Consider the following 19,587-nt stretch of genomic DNA (forward strand, 5'->3'; position numbering starts at 1 on the left):
TTGTATCTATTCGGCTTTGTCCCAAGTCACCCTATGAAGCAACAAAATAAATGAATTAAATCTCTGTTGCCGTGTGATTTGTGAAGAACCTTGTTTCATGACATATCTAATATCCCAATATCCCAAGTATCCAGAAAAAAAAATAACACATGCACAAAGTGAAACACATGTACAGTACACTAGAAAGTATAAGGCCATAAAAAACGCGCTTTTATTCTCCTGAATTCGTTAATTTTTCCTGTCAATTCAAACGTTCTGGTCACGGCAAACTCAACAGGAATTAATTGTTAAACTGACCGAAAAGACGCTACACAATCTTATATGTTTGTCCCTTCACTCTTAAATGGTAAGAAACAAAGAAATCTGCAAGGAGGGTAATTGTCCCAAGTTACAGGACTGTCCCAAGTCACCCGAATCTACTAAGTACTGAGAATCCCATTTTTTTTCATGTCTGTCTGTTTGTTTGTTGGTTTACGTGTTTTTGTGTGTAGGTGTTAGTGTGTGTATTTGTACGTGAGTGTCTCTATTCATTTATTCATTCATTCATGCATTCATTCATTGCTGGATCTCGTTGCCGAGAATGAATCTACAAAAAGACCAGAAAAGGGAAAAAACAAAAAAAAAGAAACGAAAAAGAAAGAAAAAAGTGTCTTTATTATCAAAGATGTACACAGAAGGCCAGAATGGGACAGGCAGAACAACCCCTCCATATCGAAGAAACAAAGTACAACGGCAGGCACATAGGTTTGGTCAAGAGGTTCCATGAAAGAAGCGGAATAAACGATCCGACAGCGTACATCCTGAGAAAGATGCTGGACTACACCAAAACCAACGTCTTTATTATATTTGACTAAATAAATCAGGTTTACAAAATTCCGAACGATCAATTATTTAATACAATAATAAACTAATGGAATAAATATACCAACAAACAAAGTTATCAGCCACGATTGAAATTATGGCAAACAACCAAAGATGTACACAGAAGGCCAGAATAGGACAGGCAGAACAACCCCTCCATATCGAAGAAACAAAGTACAACGGCAGGCACATGGGTTTGGTCAAGAGGTTCCATGAAAGAAGCGGAATAAACGATCCGACAGCGTACATCCTGAGAAAGATGCTGGACTACACCAAAACCAACGTCTTTATTATATTTGACTAAATAAATCAGGTTTACAAAATTCCGAACGATCAATTATTTAATACAATAATAAACTAATGGAATAAATATACCAACAAACAAAGTTATCAGCCACGATTGAAATTATGGCAAACAACCAAAGATGTACACAGAAGGCCAGAATGGGACAGGCAGAACAACCCCTCCATATCGAAGAAACAAAGTACAACGGCAGGCACATAGGTTTGGTCAAGAGGTTCCATGAAAGAAGCGGAATAAACGATCCGACAGCGTACATCCTGAGAAAGATGCTGGACTACACCAAAACCAACGTCTTTATTATATTTGACTAAATAAATCAGGTTTACAAAATTCCGAACGATCAATTATTTAATACAATAATAATTTATTATCTATTGTAGTGTAGACAACTAACAGGTCGAAATTCTTTGGAAATTGTAATAGAAATGGAAAATGCACTTTTTGATATCAGATCCCTTTTTTGGATTTTAATCAGATTCTCCCTGTGGCGAATGGCTGTGGGCTTTTTTTCAATCATTTGGTCGAGGGCCCTTATGTTATAAATCTACTAATTCACTGCAAAAGTGGATCTGAGTCTCATCTTACAGATAAGTACTTCACTAACGGTTGAGAATTTCTTGATATGAGTTGTGCATATAGACGTTAGAACAGTCTCAAATCATATTATCGTCGAACAAACCCTTTCGATGACCGAGCATTCCTCCCCCAAACCCAATTTCCGCAACAGAAAATACGTAGTAGGATATTTAATTTCGGGACATTGACGAACAATCATCGAGGGGCGCAAATGGAAAAGAAAAACCGTAGCGCCAATTTTCTTTCAATCAGCACAAAACATGTCTCATCCACGCTCGGGAAATAATTGAGCTCGGCTCCGAAAAAAACGGAAATATGCAGCGCAGGAAACTCACGTCGATTATGGAGCTTTTTCAATTTTTCCATTCGTCGACTCACTGTGCCCGCGCGTTCGGCTCTCCCTCCGCTAAGAAAATCCACTTATTTCCCGGATTTCCATCGCGTGTGTCGCCGGGAAATAATGCTGTTATGCTTTTTTTTCTCATCCCCGATATCGCCGGTGCGTTTCTGTAGGATTTGACGGGACAACGGAGGCTTTTCAACAGTTGCTTCATCGCTATGACGGTCTTTAATTCTTCTAACACCCATTGAACGTTCGAATATTTTCTTAAAATTTTTTCATTTTCAATTTTTTTTATTTTCTTATACAACTCTCTCAGAAAGAACCACAACTAAAGTTTGAAATACTTCTGATATTCACTGAAAATTTCATCTTTTTGGCGTGAAGGGAAAAGAAATAGCTGAAAATTCAAGACGAAAAACAGTTTTTTGTGAATAACTCAGAAAATATCCATTTTAGGGCAAGGGTGTGATGCATACACTCACATTATTTTTTAACGTAGATTCAATATCTGCCATAAAAAATGGGGTTCTAATTTGAAAAAATTGATTTTTCACGATTTTGTCATCCCTTACTTCGAAAGCGATTTTTTCACCCCCTGTATCATGAATCGCGATTTCGATTTTTAAAGCGGATACATCAATCTTACATCTTGAAAAATCCCAAAAATGAAAATTTTCCATCCAAAAACCTCGAAGTTATTCTTGTTTCAGCGGAGCTCTATTTTCGATTTTTTTTTCGAATTTTCCCGCTCAGAGAGAATTTTCCAACCAAAACTGAAAAATGTTACATCAAAATAACTTGAAATTTTCTAAGGAATCTATTTCTGCAATAAAAAAATGGTGTTCTAATTCGAAAAACGGAAGTTGACGTCATTTCCGGAAAAACCGGAGGTGCTCATGCCTTGAAAATATTTTAGATTTCATCAGTATCGTGAAATACTTATAAGTGCTGAATTTCATGAAAATACGTTCAGTAGTTTCCCGTATAAATATGGGTGAGGTTCCTCGTGAAAGACCCTGTATATCAGCTTGTGGTATCCAGAAATTAAGACAGTTTCCAATCTGAGCTGGTCGATTTTTTTTCTCACCGATGGAAAGATACATAGCGAATTCCTAACTATTTACTGAATTTTCCGAATGTTACATTATGTGCGGAGTACTTACAAATATGCGTGTATAGAATTCCTACCTTAGTATTACTACTACATATGTATGTATTTTATAGGACAGCGAAACTGAGTGATTGATTAAATATTTAAAGAAGATATCTAGTACAAATTCCAATTCTGTTTGTGAAAATATCATAATACCATTTCAGTGATAAATTGAGTCATATTCACAATGAGGAAAATTCTGAATGAAACAATATTTAAGACATTTTTCCTGGTGCGAAATGTGGGTAACCTTTAGTTTTTTTGAAACCGAAGTAATCTAGTAAATGGTGTTCAACGAGTTGATAAATGTGTGACAAATCTTACATGGAAATTGGAATTTCAGTCGACACGTGTAAAAAGGAATCGTTTTCCAATAAATTTTATTCATTATGTACTCAATTTGTAGCAAAAAAGTATGGTCCGGGAGAGTTCAACCCCTTTTCACTCTGAAGCCACTCAAGTTGTATCTGTAAATGGTAGCAACTCATTTTTTTGCGTGAAGATATCATGCCCAAATAGGTAACGATAGATAATAGTAGAGTGATGGTGAGATGAACATTTTGAGTGCAGCAATTCTTCTTTTAGGAACCGAAAATTGGCTCACATCTCCCTAACCTATGGGAGAGCGAAACTTGACCATAAGTTTGTTTATCAGGAAAAACATTGAAAGGAAACAATTTCCAATGACCAACGATTGTCTATGTCCAGATTTTTATCATCAGATGTATCAGCGTATGAAATGAAAATTTTCTATTTCAGAGTCAATCTCCCTTATTTCCGAGATGTTTTTCACTTTTTTGAACCTTTGTATATTTTTTATATTTATTTGTATTATTCAATTTTATTTTGTCTTCCGACCATAGCAGGGGTCAAATCCCCCGCACTCCCTTTTAGTCCATTCAACAGATGTTTGATAAAACTAAATAACACCCTATTAAACTTTTAAGACAGTGTATCAAACAAAAATTATTCCATTTCTTACTTCCTAACAACAAAATCACGTTCAACCCTCAAAATCTGTAAATGGTAAGCCCATTCTGTTTTCAGATTTGGATTACTCAGGAAAAAAGAACTCGAGAATATGTCATTCGCTTTCTTCAAGCTGCTATAGTTCTCGAGATCCCCTCCAGTAGACAACGAATTTTGCCCACCCTGTAAAGGTGATAAGGTATAACAGTCGTATCACGAAATATAAAAAAAACCTTATTCTGAAGATTTCAGAGTTTTTTGTGAAATTACAATATTCTGAACATAGATTTTTCAGGGAACCTTAGAAGGTTTAGTACATTCGGAAATGTTTAACTTGGGAATTTATGATTATTTTATTGAACCAACTTCTGCATCAATCACATGGATTTCAATGGAATAAATTAACTAACACCGCATTTTGATTCATTGAAAAAGTCGAATATCATTAAAAAAAAATTGTTTTGTTCTGTCTAATAAAGGTGAATAAAAATGATAAGTCATGGCAGTTATCCGGACATATTCGGGAATTTAAAGTATGTTTGCACGAAAACCAGTCTATTTTCTGCAATTGTCAACTAATCTTATCGTTCTCAATATTATACGTATTTTAGTGAACGAATTGTCAATATTCCATATATTATACAAATAAGATACCGTGGATATTTGATGTTTGTTTCTTCGAAAAAAGTTTATTTGATTCTGATGGATCAATCGGTCCCAAGGTGCCTGCGTGTGTGAATAGAAGATATTTGTATGTACATTATTGGTTTTCACAATGGTAATACATCAGTGCAATTTAGGACTTTACGTCGGGTTCATTCAAGGTTTTGTTGTTCCAGATATACAGCGTGCTATCGAGGGGGTATGCCGATGCCATGAATACAGGGTGAGTTGATATCCATTATTTGTTATTTGATGTCTAATTTGCATGTGTATTTGGCAAATGCAAAATTTTTTCCTCTATATTTGCCAAATTTTGATAAGCTATGCATATAACTTCTACATTACTTTGATGTGGTGAATGTTCACCACAAGATGCAAAGCATTATTTTCAATCCCTTCTTGAGGTATATAGTGAGAATAGTGGATAATCAAAAAAATTTCTGTTCATTGGCGAAGAATTTGGACATTAAAGTTTTTTTGGATGCTGGGTAGATAGTCAGATCAACACCTCTGGTCATCTTCGCCCAATTTTGAGTAGAAATATTTCATCAAATAAACTTTTTTTCTCAGAAGTCATACTATAACTTCGTCGATGTTGAATTTTTTGCAATCGTGTAAAGCACCATTCTTCGTGTATACGTAAACGGCCCATGTTATTTATTTATTTTTGGCTAAGAATTTAGAGATAGATAGAGCCTTACGAAAGTTTTCTTCATGTCGAGTGGATTATTAGTTCAGTACCTCATTTTTTCTCGGTACGTTGCGTTGCTATGGAAATACTGCTGATCTTGATCTTAGCATTGTAATGATCAATAGCACTGACGTGCATTAGGAGGGAATACGCATAATGAAAAAAATCAAACTCAATTTTAAATAAATTTTTTAAGGTTTGGTTTAGAGCATAGTTTTAAAGATAACATATTATGGATTTTGTTTTTTTTTTTTTTTGTTACAATGCTTGGCCTCATCGAGCATAATATTTGTGCACGAGTATCGTCAACAGCAAAATCTCATGATAGTATTAATTTTCTCCTAGATTCCCAGACATTAACCCTATTGAAAAAAGTTGAGGTTTTTCCCTGGAAGATAACTTGAAATTTATTAACGATCTCTCAGTTTGTTCAAACATTGAAGATTGAAATTGTTCTCTTTCGTCATGACGACACTTCACTTCACACTCGGCTATTTTTGAAGGCGAGTACTTTTCGTCCTGATTCACTTTTCGTACTGATTTACTTTTCGTCCGGCTGTTGGTCGCTAAGCAATATATTGGATCCAGGGGCGATTGAATCAATTCTGTGGATACAGAATTTGATGAAAACATAAGTGACTGTGACAATATCTGTCATTTGATGTTGTCACATTAATTTATTACGAAATCGTCTAGATTTTAACAGTGAATAACGTACCTGGTCTGAATGTAAGTATTCAGTATAATCAAGAATGGATAGTGATAGCGATATGCTTGCTATCCTCGGCTGCGCCTCGGCTATCAATTTGCAGGCTCGACTGTGATAAAAAGTTTTTCGTCCTTTGTACATAAATAACTATTTTGTATGGAGAACTTGCTCTCGAGTTATTTTCACTTGAAGTACTACTTTAGAAACTCTGTATCAGGAAAAATTTCGAAAATAGAGTTCATTATTATAATTATAATGTCCCCCAATTTGAATCTGCTGAATTATCTTGAGTTCAAGGTGAGCAAAATTGGAGATTCGAATACCACCGTGCGGAATAATAAAAATCTGGTATTTTCTTCGTCTTTTTTCTTTCACATGCTGAGGTGCTCCCCTAATTGGTAAATAATTGTCGAACCGTTCAAGAATGCGTTCGGTTTACATAATGGGGCACCGTCTCTTCGGCTCTTGGGCGACCTCTAAATCTGTCGGTGTATCTGTCAAGCCGAACATACGGTAATGAGGGGGTCACCCCTCTCTGGCCCGTCTCTCATTAACCCCACGACACCGAGGCGCGGCGGCGTCGTGTTGGGGTGTTCTGGAGGCATGTAGGTTTAATTGCTTGATTTATCATAGCTATAAAATGAACGGAGGAAAGTATTCTTAGCGATCCTCACACTCCTATGACAATTGTTGTGATGAAGATAAAATTTTCGGAGACAAAAATAAGTTCCTTTAGCAGTAACTTTTTTCCTTTATCGTTTTTTCCGAATATGCTTGGTTTAAAAGCTACAGGCTGTTTAAAAACCATCAAAAAATTATATTCAGTTCTATCCCACAAACAGTTTCTTAGAAGGGAATGAATTTCAAAATATAGTTCTTCATTTATTCGATGAATCTGTAACACAAGATACCACACAAGTCCAGTTATTTCAGTCTGACCATTACGAATCATAAAAATACCAAAAAATCAAAGAACCCAACGCGAGTTGGACGCTATCTAATCAATAGTTGAGCGTTTTGTAAAATAAAAGATTTTTTCGTCTATCTCGTATAATGCGCTGTTTTTGACATTCAAAAATTGAAAAGTATCAATGGAATTTGAAAAATTGGGTACTTTGGATGAATACAACTTTGTTTAAAAGATCCACAGATGTGTAATGTCACAGATTTAGCTAGTTATTCTGAAGGTAATTTCGTTTATCCGGGAGTGGCACACCTCATTATGAAAAGTTTAAATGGCTATATCTTTTTATCAGGGTGGACTCGGAAAAAATGGTATAGGAAAAATTGTTTCTTTTGACTTCAAGATTCTACTGTTGAAATATTTGTACGAGTCAAAGATTTACCTTGGAAAAATCGATTCAGTTTTGAAAAGGTGGACGCTTACTCTTTATCCTACGAAGTGAGATATTACTAATATTTTCGAAAACTTAATCCCTGCTAGGCCTACTAAGCTGAATATTTTCGATTCTGTTCCTTGACTATGGTCAAGGAACATGTCAACATTTGATAAATTGAGACTGACAAATTGCAGAAAATTCCAGGTATTCTTGGTTTCTTTAGAAACACAATATGTATATCATTTCAGTCTGAGTGAGAGAGACTCTCATTTTGCGAAGACTGAAACATTTATTGTCATTTACAGGTGAGTCTCTAATTTAGTCGATTAGTATTCTAAGTCGCGATCTTTTTAATGTAAGAAAATGCTTTACGTCTCCCAAAATTTGTTTGGCTGAAATGACTAACCTCTTGCATTATTCAAGGAAAAAATCTGATATTCAATCATAAAAATTCTTGTAACCCGAAAACGAATTTTTTTTAACATTTCCAACTCTTTCGTACGACCAGCCCCACCACGGATGACATGACTTCATTATCAGAGATACGCAGGGGATATAAAGTATCTTAATCTGACACGCTCGAATACGTTCGCTTGACGATTTTGGTCTTACGTGCTTGAAAACCTGCAGACGCTGTTCATTTAGAATTAAGAGCATTGGGGTCCTGGATTGTAGAACTTGTCTACTGCCTTGTAACCTTTACCGCCTTGTGGAGTCTCGAAAATTAACTGGCGAACAACGTCATCGGAAAACATCATCCTCGCCAACCTGTTCGTCTTGACAGTTGACAGTTAGGAACACCGCCCGAGCAGGTTATTGTATTCCGCTCCTTTGTACATATCGAAATGGGGCACAATTCGATCAAGCGAACAGGTTTCAGAGATAATTCAGCCCAGACACCGATTTGAATCCTCTAAAAACGCGGCATCGGGACGTGTAACTCTTAAATTACAGCACAATTGCACGAGATTGTCGAATACATCTGCATAAGTTAAGCCCGATCGACGCTAGATATCATTGTCGCGCGCGGCCTTCTCTCCGCCAGGTTCTTATTCATGGCGATTTTTTCCGCCGGCCACGAACGAGTTTTCGGCCGTTGACGTCGCTGAATTGCCACCGCGGGTACGACAGAATCGAGAAAATGGCACTGTGAAAAATGCGAACGACTACCATCTCAATTAAGTACGGCTGAGGCAAGATTAAGAAGTTAAGGACTTAATTGAGGTATGTTTGGGCATCCATTGAGTGATATTTGAGCTAAACTTTGTATCCATTGGTCTTACCAGTGACAGATAATGTGTCTGTCTCAAAAAATTACCTATAAGTGAATCGATTTAAGTAAGGCCTTCGACTCGGTGAATCGGAGAGAGCTATGGAAAATCATGGGACGCCTTGGAGTACCCGAAAAATTCTTAGCAGTGTGTAAGAGCTTCCATACCAACAACAGCACCAGAATATAGCATAATGGCTCTACAACCGACCATTTCTTAACCATATTTTCCCCATAGATGTCTCTATAATTGCTGACATGAGTATGCCTGTAAGAGTTATTGGAATAAGATTCAGATTTGATGAAGGCCTGTTAAACCTGAAGCGCCTCAGAGCAAAAACCTGTACAGAGTTTATCACGGAACTTCAATATGCAGACGACTGCGCACTTATCGCTAGCAGCTCAGAGGACCTACAGATAATGTTGGACACCTATGAACATATGAAGGGTTCAGAGCTGAAGTGAAGAGATGAATGGCTTAGAAGTTGTTTATCACCCATTAATTCAAAAGTGACTTCTTCAGATTTCAAAAGGTTAGGATGTAAGTATATAAGAATAATAATGAATAAAGAAGTCAGTTTTGAATTAATTGGTGATAAAAAACTCAAATTCATTCATCTCAAAATTAGGCTGAATGAACTTGGTTCACTTCAGCTCTGAACCCCTCATATATACGAAGCTTCAGGCCTTAGACTCAATATTGATAAAACCGAAATCCTGGTAAGTCTGCCAGAATGCCTTCAAACAGATATCAGCCTGGAGGATGAAACTCTAGAAGAGGTCGAGCAGTTCAAATACTTGGGAAGCTTCATAAATACTAGGGCCAACCAGGACACGGAAAAACACAACCGTATCAATTCGGCATCACAGGCATTCTGGAAGCTAAAGGACAGAGTGTTTCAAAATCACGACCTCAATCTAAAAACCAAGACAACTTTATACAAAGCACAGGTCTTCCTAACGCTTCTTTATGGAAGCGAATGCTGGACGCCCTACAGGCGACATATTAAAAAGTTTGAACAAACGCAAAAACGTCATCTAAGACAAATAATGCACATCAGATGGTTCCACAAAGTTTAGAGGGCGGAAGTCTTGCAGCGCGCGAGTTGTATAACAATTGAGACTCAAGTAACGTTCTGAAGCTGCAAGACACAAGACTCCCCAAAATATACATGACGAATTCACAGAGGGAGCTCGGAAACCAGGAGGTCAGTGTAAGCGGTTTAAGGATATACTGCATCAATCCCTGAAATCAGCTAATGCCATTCATATCGTGCAAGAACATCAGCTGATATTATTTCTGAAAGTAAAACGCAAGAATAGGTCTACGCATGTATCTGGATAAAGTCCACCTTTGAAAAAAAACATTCTCACTTGAAAAGAGGAAGTCAAAGATTTGTATAGTGGATTGTGAATTGTTGATTAGAGAGTTTCCTCAAGGAACGAACATTTGTCGAAGTTTGTTCGAACAACCAGCGATAGGTACATAAAATTGCACTGTCTGAGCAGTTACCGACGAGCCAAGCACATCTCTCGAAGGTATCGCATTGCTGATACGCATTACAATAAATAAGTGGGATGTATCTGTTCTCTTTGGCCAGGAAATAGCGGTAGACGCAGACAAGAAAAACCAGAGGCGGCGCAGCCTTGTCGCCATACGCAGAAGTCGAGCGCCAAGTGAGACTTGAATATCAAGGAGAAGAACGAAATTTTTCAAGTAACTGCAAAAGTTGTCAGATAATCAGAATATTGCTGATCTGTCTTCCTAATCTCTGTTCTTCTGGTGAGATAAGCATAACAGATCATGATCTATTGATATGTCGGATATTCTAAGCTTCTCGAAGACTCTCTTTCCCTTAATATAAAAGCTTCATTCTTGATTTTATGATCAGCTACCATCCCCAAGAGTGGGACTTCTCCTTATTTCCATTTCGAACGTCTTTGATGGGGTTGGTCCTGTTCAACCCCTGCAAAATGACAAATATATTTTTACTTATACATAGCTTCCACAGACTCCAGCTAGTCCAGTCAAAAAAATCGAATTTCATGAGATCTATCATCATGGTACCTTGCTTAGTCTTTTTTTTACTCGATAACCCACATTCTTTTTGTTGATGTGATGTTTTATCGAAGGAAATAATTTTTGAAAAATTAATATTTTTGGAAAATAAAAGTATTCAGTCGTATAATGCGCCGTTTTCGAGTAATTTGATGTTCAAAAATTGAAAAGTATCTATGGAATTTGAAAAATTGGATACTTTGGCTGAATACAACTTTATTGATCTACACCCGTGTAGGATCAAAGATTCAGCTAGTTTTACTGAAGGTAATTTTGTTTTTCCATGGATGGCACAGCAAAGAATCCGGGAATGTGTAGTGCCACAGATTTAGCTAGTTATTCTGAAGGTAATTTTGTTTTTTCAAGGGAAGCACAGCTCATTATGAAAACTTAAAATGGCTATATATTTTCATCAGGGCTGAATCGGATAAAATAGTATAGGAAAAAAGTCTTTCTTTTGAGCTCAAAAATCTACTGTTAAAATATTTTACGAGTCAAAGACTCACCCTTTTTTAACAAGTTCATCCTTACGCCACTCATAATTTTCTTCATTATACGTTTTCAATTTCACTGGCTGTAAATCCAGTTTTGCACCACCTACTGCCTCAAGAATTTCTTTAAAATCTTGTTTACTTATTTCAAAAACTTGAGAATATCTACGTTGTTCATTTAACAGTTGAAATTGTTCATATTGAATTCTTGTGGCCGATTTCATCCATCATCGAAATTTCAAAATTGTGTAGAATTAAAAGGCATTCAATACACCAGAGTAATTATAATTAATTATTCCAGGATAACAGAGAGATATTTTTGCTTGACTTTTGACCATCACTTAGATTTGAGGGGTTCATAGCTAAAGTGAACCAAGTCCATGCAGCCTACTTTGAGATAAATGGCTTAGAAGTTGTTTATCGCCAATCAATTCATATACTCACATTCTAACCTTTTAAAATCTGAAGAAGTCACTTTTGAATTAATTAGTGATAAACAACTTCTAAGCAATTTATCTCAAATCCAGGCTGCAAGGACTTGGTTCACTTCAACTACGAACCCCTCAATTGTGAATCGATGAATTCGCAAAAACCAATCATCGAATTCCTCCCTAACTTCACGACAGAAGCGAGCGAGACTATCCATGCAAAATGCACATCATCGTAAAGAATAAAGCCCGCTTCGCAACGCACAATTTGACACTCCGATCCCCCGAATCTAACTCCGCGATTATATGAGCCTCCTTCCTCGTAATTCATTTTCAACCGGACTCCAGTCAATTATTTAAAAATTGCCGTCCCTCGGTGCATCATTTTTCCGAACGCGGTTCCAATATTCCCGGTACACTCGTATTTTGCAGAGGCAGAGACCTCTATAGGTCCCTTGGGCACCGGCCCGGCTTGTCTTACCGCAGTTTTTGTTCTAACAATCCGCTATACATCAGATGCACATCGTTTAGATGCGATGATTTTGGATTCTTCCCGAGTCACTCTTCTATGGCGAATGCAAAAAACGCTGGTTTATTAGGAGAGCTCCTAATGGTGAGCTTCTGCCATAAAGCACCTCGAGCAGAACCAGTCACCGCAAATGCTCATCTGAATTCCTCTACTTCTCATCCTTTGGTAGATTGGAAATATGGGAAGGTCCTTGAATTTTATAGAATTCGAGCTCGGCAGCGTTTTTTCTTATTTCGAAGCTAATGATTCAAGAATAACGAAAAAAATATAATCCGACAGTCTTAGCAAGCCGAAACGATAAAAATTGGCCATAAAAGACACAAAAATCAGTTTTTTTGAATTATCTTCTATCCTGGGCTTCAATTTTTTTTCGCATTCATTATAAAAGTTGTAGAGTAGAACATTCTCTACAAATTTTGTTTCAAGCAATTTTTTCTACGTTCAAATGTTTTTGAGATATATGGCGATTAATGCGAGGTGTTTAGCGATACATGTTGAAGCGAAAATTCACTCGTTGGAGAATAGTACGTTCTAGGGTTCAGTCAGAGACTAATTTATTTCGAAATTGTCATCCTAGAAATACCTTGTCATTTTGACAATTGGATGAATGTAGATTAGACTGGGATTCTATTTACATTGACCTAGCCCTTTTGCATGTGTGGCTGAGCTCCTCGCCGTTATCGCCCTCTAACTCGAGAACGGTTGAGAGTAAAATTGCTTCAGATGAAAGTTGTGTAGAATTTTATTATCTACAACTTTCATAATGAATACAAAAGGGATTAGAGGTACAGGCAGGAGAATAATGGAAGAAAAAGTATTTTGATCATCTTCAAAGTGTCAGATTAGGAAAACCCCCCATGATTAGTGTCAGATTAATGGGTCAACAGGTTTACAACACCGAGATTAACCATCTGTATGAAAATCTGACACGCTCGAGTATGTACAAGTAACGATTTTTTTCTTACATTTTCAAAGGACCGCTGTGTCGTTGCGTTACGTCCAAATTGTCAGTCCCTTGAAAAGTAACTTCCTTTGGGTCCAATCAACATATCCTCCAAAAATCTTACATGCTGGAATTTTTCTTTACCATTTTCAACTCTTCCGTACGGCCAGTTCCACCGAGCAAACTGTCAAGCATGAATTCATTATCAGAGACACGTAGGGCATATACAGTATCTTAATCTGACACGCTCGAGTATGTTCACCTGACGATTTTTTTTTTACATCTCTGGGACCCTGCAGACGCTTTCCCCACCACTGAAAGAGCATAAATCATAGAGCTTTTTTTTCTTTCTAACTTCTAATCTTCAAAATCCACTAGGTCTACACGACGATTTACCATCGTCGGCTCCCCAACTACTAGATTTCGTTCTGTTTCTCTGCCCTTATCCCAAGATAAGATTCTCTTGAGGTTTTTCATAATTGAAACATTTGCAAACCGTTATTCTTTAAAGCTCATAGTGGAGGATATTTCCGAAGACAAATCGTCAACAGAGCTAAATACTTTAAGCGTCATGAGACAATGATGGTTGAAACATCTTGGGATAACAAAATTTGGAGAAAAATATTTTTAATTGATCGATATTTCTATGAGGAATTGTCTGGCATAGAAAGACCGCTAGTATGGAGTACTTGACCATAAACGTAGTGAATTCCGTTCGCATAACTCTTCTATCGGAGAACTTTACATACGGTTTCTTTCCCCTTTGGAAAGCACTCAGAGCATATTGAAAATTGAAATTCGAGCTGTTTTCTTCGACAGGTCATAATTCTACGCTAAATGATAAAGATTGGCTTTCTTTCCGAGCGGCCAATTTGTTCAGATCCCACTCCACTCCCACCAGCGTCTCTCTTTTTCCTTATATACTTTGTGTGGGATAAATTTTCGGGCATCCCTGTGGAAACCTTATCATTCCCATAAGAAAATGCCTCCCTTCTATTTTCTTAAGGACACCCAGTAATGAAATCTTCACAACGAAGGAAAATATCCTATCCCGACCAGCAATTCTACGATTCCTATAGTCAAACATGTTTCAATCTGTTAATCTGTAATCAAATTATCCTTAAAAAGTCATTCATGTTGGGAAATGACAAGAGAACTCCTTAAAAGAATAATCAGTGAAAAAGTGACAATCTGAGAATGTCATTTTATGAACAGAATTGGGTACTTTGGCTGAATGCAACTCTGTTCGAAAGATCCACAGATGTGTCATAGATATAGCTCATTATTCCGAAGGGAATTTTGATTTTCTTCAGTTGGCATAGCTCATATAATGAACACTCAAAATTGCTATATGTTTTTATATAGGCCGAATCGAAAAAAAAGGTGAAGGAAAAAAGTGTTTGTTTTGGGAAAAGCTCCTCGTATCGTTCCTATTATTAGGAAATATAGGCTATGAATAAATTTTAAATTTCAGAGTTCCTTGTGACTGTTTCTTTTGACCTCAAGAATTTATTGTTGAAATATATATACAAGTCAAAGAATCACCCTGAACAGTAATAGCTCTCTGTTATGATTGTTGTGATTCTTACCATGGAGTTTGATAGGCCAAAGAATAATGGCCCATATGAATCACAAATGATCAATTAATGTTAGACCGTCAGTGAATAATGGTTCATTAATCTTAGGGGAATATTCTCATATAATAGCCATGGAAGAATTTATTTCATCCACTTATGAAATTAACGATGTTGTTCGATGAGCCAGAATATTTTTCTGGTCGAGTTTTGTGAATTAGACCATTGATATCTATTAAAATATTTCCTGTGCATACGCCATTTTGCAACGTGGCGTATGTTTTTGCCGATACTTGATGAAAATTTATTGAACTAGACACTGAATAACATAATTTTCACTAGAATAAGTTATTCAATCACTGCACATGTTTCGGTTGTACAATATCATCTTCAGGTGGGTGAAGGAATACTGTATATCGTATACCTTCTATAAAATTACTCAACAACGAAGGCTTGTTTATTGAGCTTAGGGTTTCACGATTCCTTGATTCTCGAAAAAAAAAAGCTCAGAACACACTATGTATTATATATCTAATTTGGGACACCCTGTCTGGTGCAAAATCGAAGAGTTTTCTCTCTCAAGCCAATTTACGGTCAATTATACTCCCGGTAATTCCACCTCAGAGAAAGACACACGTGACAGAACGCATAATAATGAAGGTGTCATCAAAATGGCCTCCCGGGGGTTAATTTTTACCGTTCCGTACCCCCTTCCCTTCCGCATAGGTATATTAATTTGGACGAGGGCATCGGGCGATTCTTGACGCTGGACCGGGAGGCTGAAGGGCGTAGATGTAGATGGAAAAAAGGACGGACAGAGGCCACCGTGGCCTTTGATCTCTACATAAAGAGATATAACCATTAGGTTTTCATCGTGCTCTGCGGCCGTTTGTACTCCCAGGGATTAAGGAAATATAAGTGGCGAGCGAGGAGATGCCCGTTCATTATGAATTAATGTCGAACCTTTCACATCAAACGCGGGATGTTCATTTCGACTATGGCCTATGTGGGGCCAGGGACGAATCAGACGCTCGCGAAAATCGCGGGCTCGAAAACGTCGGGCTGATAATCGCAGGAAACCTTAAAGAACAACAGTTTGACAACTGACAGTTTGACCACTGAGAGTTTGACAACTGACAGTTTGACCACTGAGAGTTTGATGACTGACAGGTTGACAACTGACAGTTTGAGAACTGACAGTTGGGTAACTGACAGTTTGACAACTGACAGTTTGACAACTGACAGTTTGGGGTTAGATGCATGGCGGACTACACGATAGAGTGACGCTGTTTCAAAGTTTTGGGGATCAATCTCATTCTACTCATTGGCGTCAACAGTAAAACAGACAGTTGTCTCAATTGCAGTATCTGGAGTGAAAAGGCACCGGGAATTCTGGGGATGGAGCATGCTCACCCTGGTCTCTAACGACTCTAACGACTCTATCTGTTCAGGCCTGTAATAGGGAAGACTCCTTCTGACTTACTTACTTACTTACTTACTTATTTATTCATACATTTATTCATACACTGACGAAAATGATGTATTTTTTATGAAATATCATACATTTTGAATCGTTTCCCGATAAAAATCATTTTAAGCACTTAAAAATGAAGAATAAAAATGGGTATTTAAAGTTTAAAGCGTTTCATCTCGATTGCACAAGTTGGCAACATCGACTGAAATATGCCTTGATAATAAAGGACAGCAAATGCATTATCTTGATGAAATAGACAAAGATGGCTGTCTTTGAAGTCTGCGACGTAAAATTTTATGGGATTTTTATGGCCGGTTGCAGTTGAAGCTCGCCAGTAAGTACGCGCCTGTAGACCAACAGCTGTTATTTTATAAACAAGCTGATCGGACATTGTTCTTTTCATTGTCTTGTAGGCGCTGTTGTCAAATCGTAAACTTAGAACCAAGCGATTTGAATTTTAAAACCCCATATTTGAAGAATGATTTTGAATAATTTCCGCGGTGCATTTGAAAAATTTATGAATGAAACTCATAATTATTCAGTTTGAACTTGCATATGCTGTGATAACCCAAATTGAGGAGATTTCCCATTATGTCTGTTTAGCCTGAGTTCGTGGTCACTTGGGCATTACAGGAAATGAAGAGGCCAATAACACTCGACAGGAAAAGAGCACAAATAAGAGAGAGTTTCAGGAGAAGGAAAGAACATTAAAAGACATGAATTTAGGAGCTTTTTCTATGGGTACTTGAAAGATGGAATTCGGTATTTAACCCTCTAATACCCAACTCCGCCTTGAGACTGGTTGCATATAAGTGGATACAAAATTATTCCCTGTGAGCAGTTTAGTTCAACTGCCCATGTCCGCCTTCAGTATAGTTTCATTTTGTGAGAACAGGTGTTAATGTAAATCAGTTAACTATTTGCGAAAGAAAGATGTAGATTATACATAAGCTAACTTGAAATTATACGGAAATAATTTTAAAAAGAAAAAAAACTTGGGCATTAGAGGGTTAAGCTAGGACTTTTACCCCTAACCCCTCAAACCAGGGACTAAACGTTTTTATGAGGCAAATTCCAATGTTACAGGTCTGAAAATTGAAATAGGAGCTGCTTGTTATAAATGATAGATTTTCAATAATCTTTATGAATATTACCTGATGTTATATTTCTTCACTGGATCTTCTTATAAGTAGCGTATAACAAAAGGTTAAATTCCACTAAAAACTGGTATACCAATCCTGATTGTCTCAGAATACTTCGCTGGAAAGCACTTGAAATATAAGTTAGATCCACTAGATCAAGTCGGGAGAAGGAAGGATATCAACGGATAAAAGTTTGAGGAAAATTGTAAGAAGGATGTCACCGTTCCAGTGTATTCTTTATCTGCGGAAACCACCCATCAAACCTGACACTGAATACGTCCCTGCACACGTTAGCACTGGAGCGTTGTTGTTATTCCTCTTTCCTTCCGGCTTTTGCCGCGCAGAAAAAAGAAAACACACACATCGCCGGTTTATTTTCACCAAGTTTTGTACATGTCGGTCTCTACGTTCGGATGAGGTATTTTTCAACGGTTGTCCGCCCTTTCCCGATGTCCACTTGTTATCATTTGCTCGGCCTGCCTCCACGATAATTTCGACTCTCGTAATGGAAAATGTTAAATTATATCTGGACGAAAGAACGTTTTAATGGAGCAAGGTGGTCTTTCTGGTCGAAAGAGAAAAATTCGTCGGCACACTCAATTGCGGTGCGGTTAACGAGAAGCGTTGATACAGGGTGTGCTATTTCACTTTCAGCATGATTCAGATCTAGTCACTACGAATATTAACAATTGGAGAATCATCGGTGAATATTTCTGAATTCATTAGAGGATGCTGTGGAAGGAGTCGTCACAAGAACTCTGTTGACTATTGTCTAAAATGAAATATAGTAATAATAAATAATCAAATTAATTCAGATGCATAACATCCGCAGATAATGAAATCAGCGAATGTTACGATCTAAATCGAACTAACAAACTACCATCGCTCGATGTATTACCAGAAATTTCATTTCGTCGACAAAGAGTAGATGCTGACCATGGTTTCGGTCTTATTTGACCTCGTCAGAGCAACAAAACTCATTCGTCAACGAAATGCTATGAATTGCCGGCTCCTTTTATTCCATATCAATAATAAAAGGAGCTTGATTCGACCGCACCTCTATACCTAGAGTATCCATACTTTGGCACTCCCTGCTACTGAATACTCTCCTGGGCAGCATTGGTGCTATATTAATGAACTTCCTCTCTTTACACTCTCTCGACTGTACTCTTCGCATTAAGGTTTAACCTGCGTGGATCGTAGATAGATCTTCACCAACAAGTCAATGAATTTCTGTATCCAGGCTTTTCTTGTGGCATACCATAAACCTCCAAACTGAAAAGATTGGGTACAATACAAGTAGTATTGTCATCATCCTGTTGATGAGCCTTCTTAGGTATCCCAAGATTCTAGCCATCTATTAAAATGTGTCTTTGAAACACTAGAGGATATTTGTAATCACTCAAGAGAAATATAGAATCAAGCTGCTCCATCGCAGAGGCAAATGGTGACCACCAATTGAGTCGTAGGTGTCTCGAAATAGAAATCGAGACGCATCAACAGAAAGAGAAGATTGAAAGATAAACAATGACACCTTCCAAAGCACAAAGACATAATAAATTACATGAGCGGTCTTAATACAAGCACATTATACATTATCCAACATAATTAAAAGCACTTTCTTGCCTTGTGGGCGAAGAGATCCAACTCTCGTCGGCTATTTCTGCCGCAGCATTCCTGTCCCCTCAAATTGTCTCTTGTTTTGCTGAAAAACATCGCTGGCACCGGTTCAGTTTTACTGAAATGAATGAACTCCGGAGAGTTACGCCCGTTCATTCTGAATTTCTGCACTTTTTTGTTGGTCGTCTCGGGGAGCACCATTCATTTGATGCCTGAATCCGTTCTAGTTGCATCTGCCTGGCCGGGTATTTTTGGTTTATTAGTTATTTGTAATACGCGGTGACAGGCGAGAAGACAATAATCCGCTCTATTATTGAACACGAAACGACTACGATGGACCGGATGCCGTTCGGTGTAGTTTTGTTGGGAAACACTATCGCCTTTGTTCCCGAGGAATCGGCAGACATTCTGGAAATATCTGACTACGGTTTTGGAAAGACGGAAACGC

General features: G+C 37.5%; 1 protein-coding gene across 4 annotated transcripts in view; it reads left to right on the plus strand.

Moving 5' to 3' along the window:
- LOC123309331 (transcription factor SOX-13) overlaps positions 1–19,587 on the plus strand; it is a 345,241-nt gene that overhangs the window by 145,004 nt on the left and 180,650 nt on the right. For 3 of the 4 annotated variants that reach the window (XM_044892394.1, XM_044892395.1, XM_044892397.1), the window contains exon 2: positions 5,046–5,092. In XM_044892394.1, coding sequence (XP_044748329.1) covers positions 5,046–5,092 — 47 coding nt within the window. Of the gene's footprint in view, positions 1–4,840; positions 4,985–5,045; positions 5,093–19,587 lie in introns of those variants that run through there. The other variant, XM_044892396.1, reaches the window with a different exon arrangement.

The sequence above is a fragment of the Coccinella septempunctata genome, chromosome 3, assembly GCF_907165205.1.
Source record: "Coccinella septempunctata chromosome 3, icCocSept1.1, whole genome shotgun sequence".
NCBI lineage: Eukaryota > Metazoa > Arthropoda > Insecta > Coleoptera > Coccinellidae > Coccinella > Coccinella septempunctata.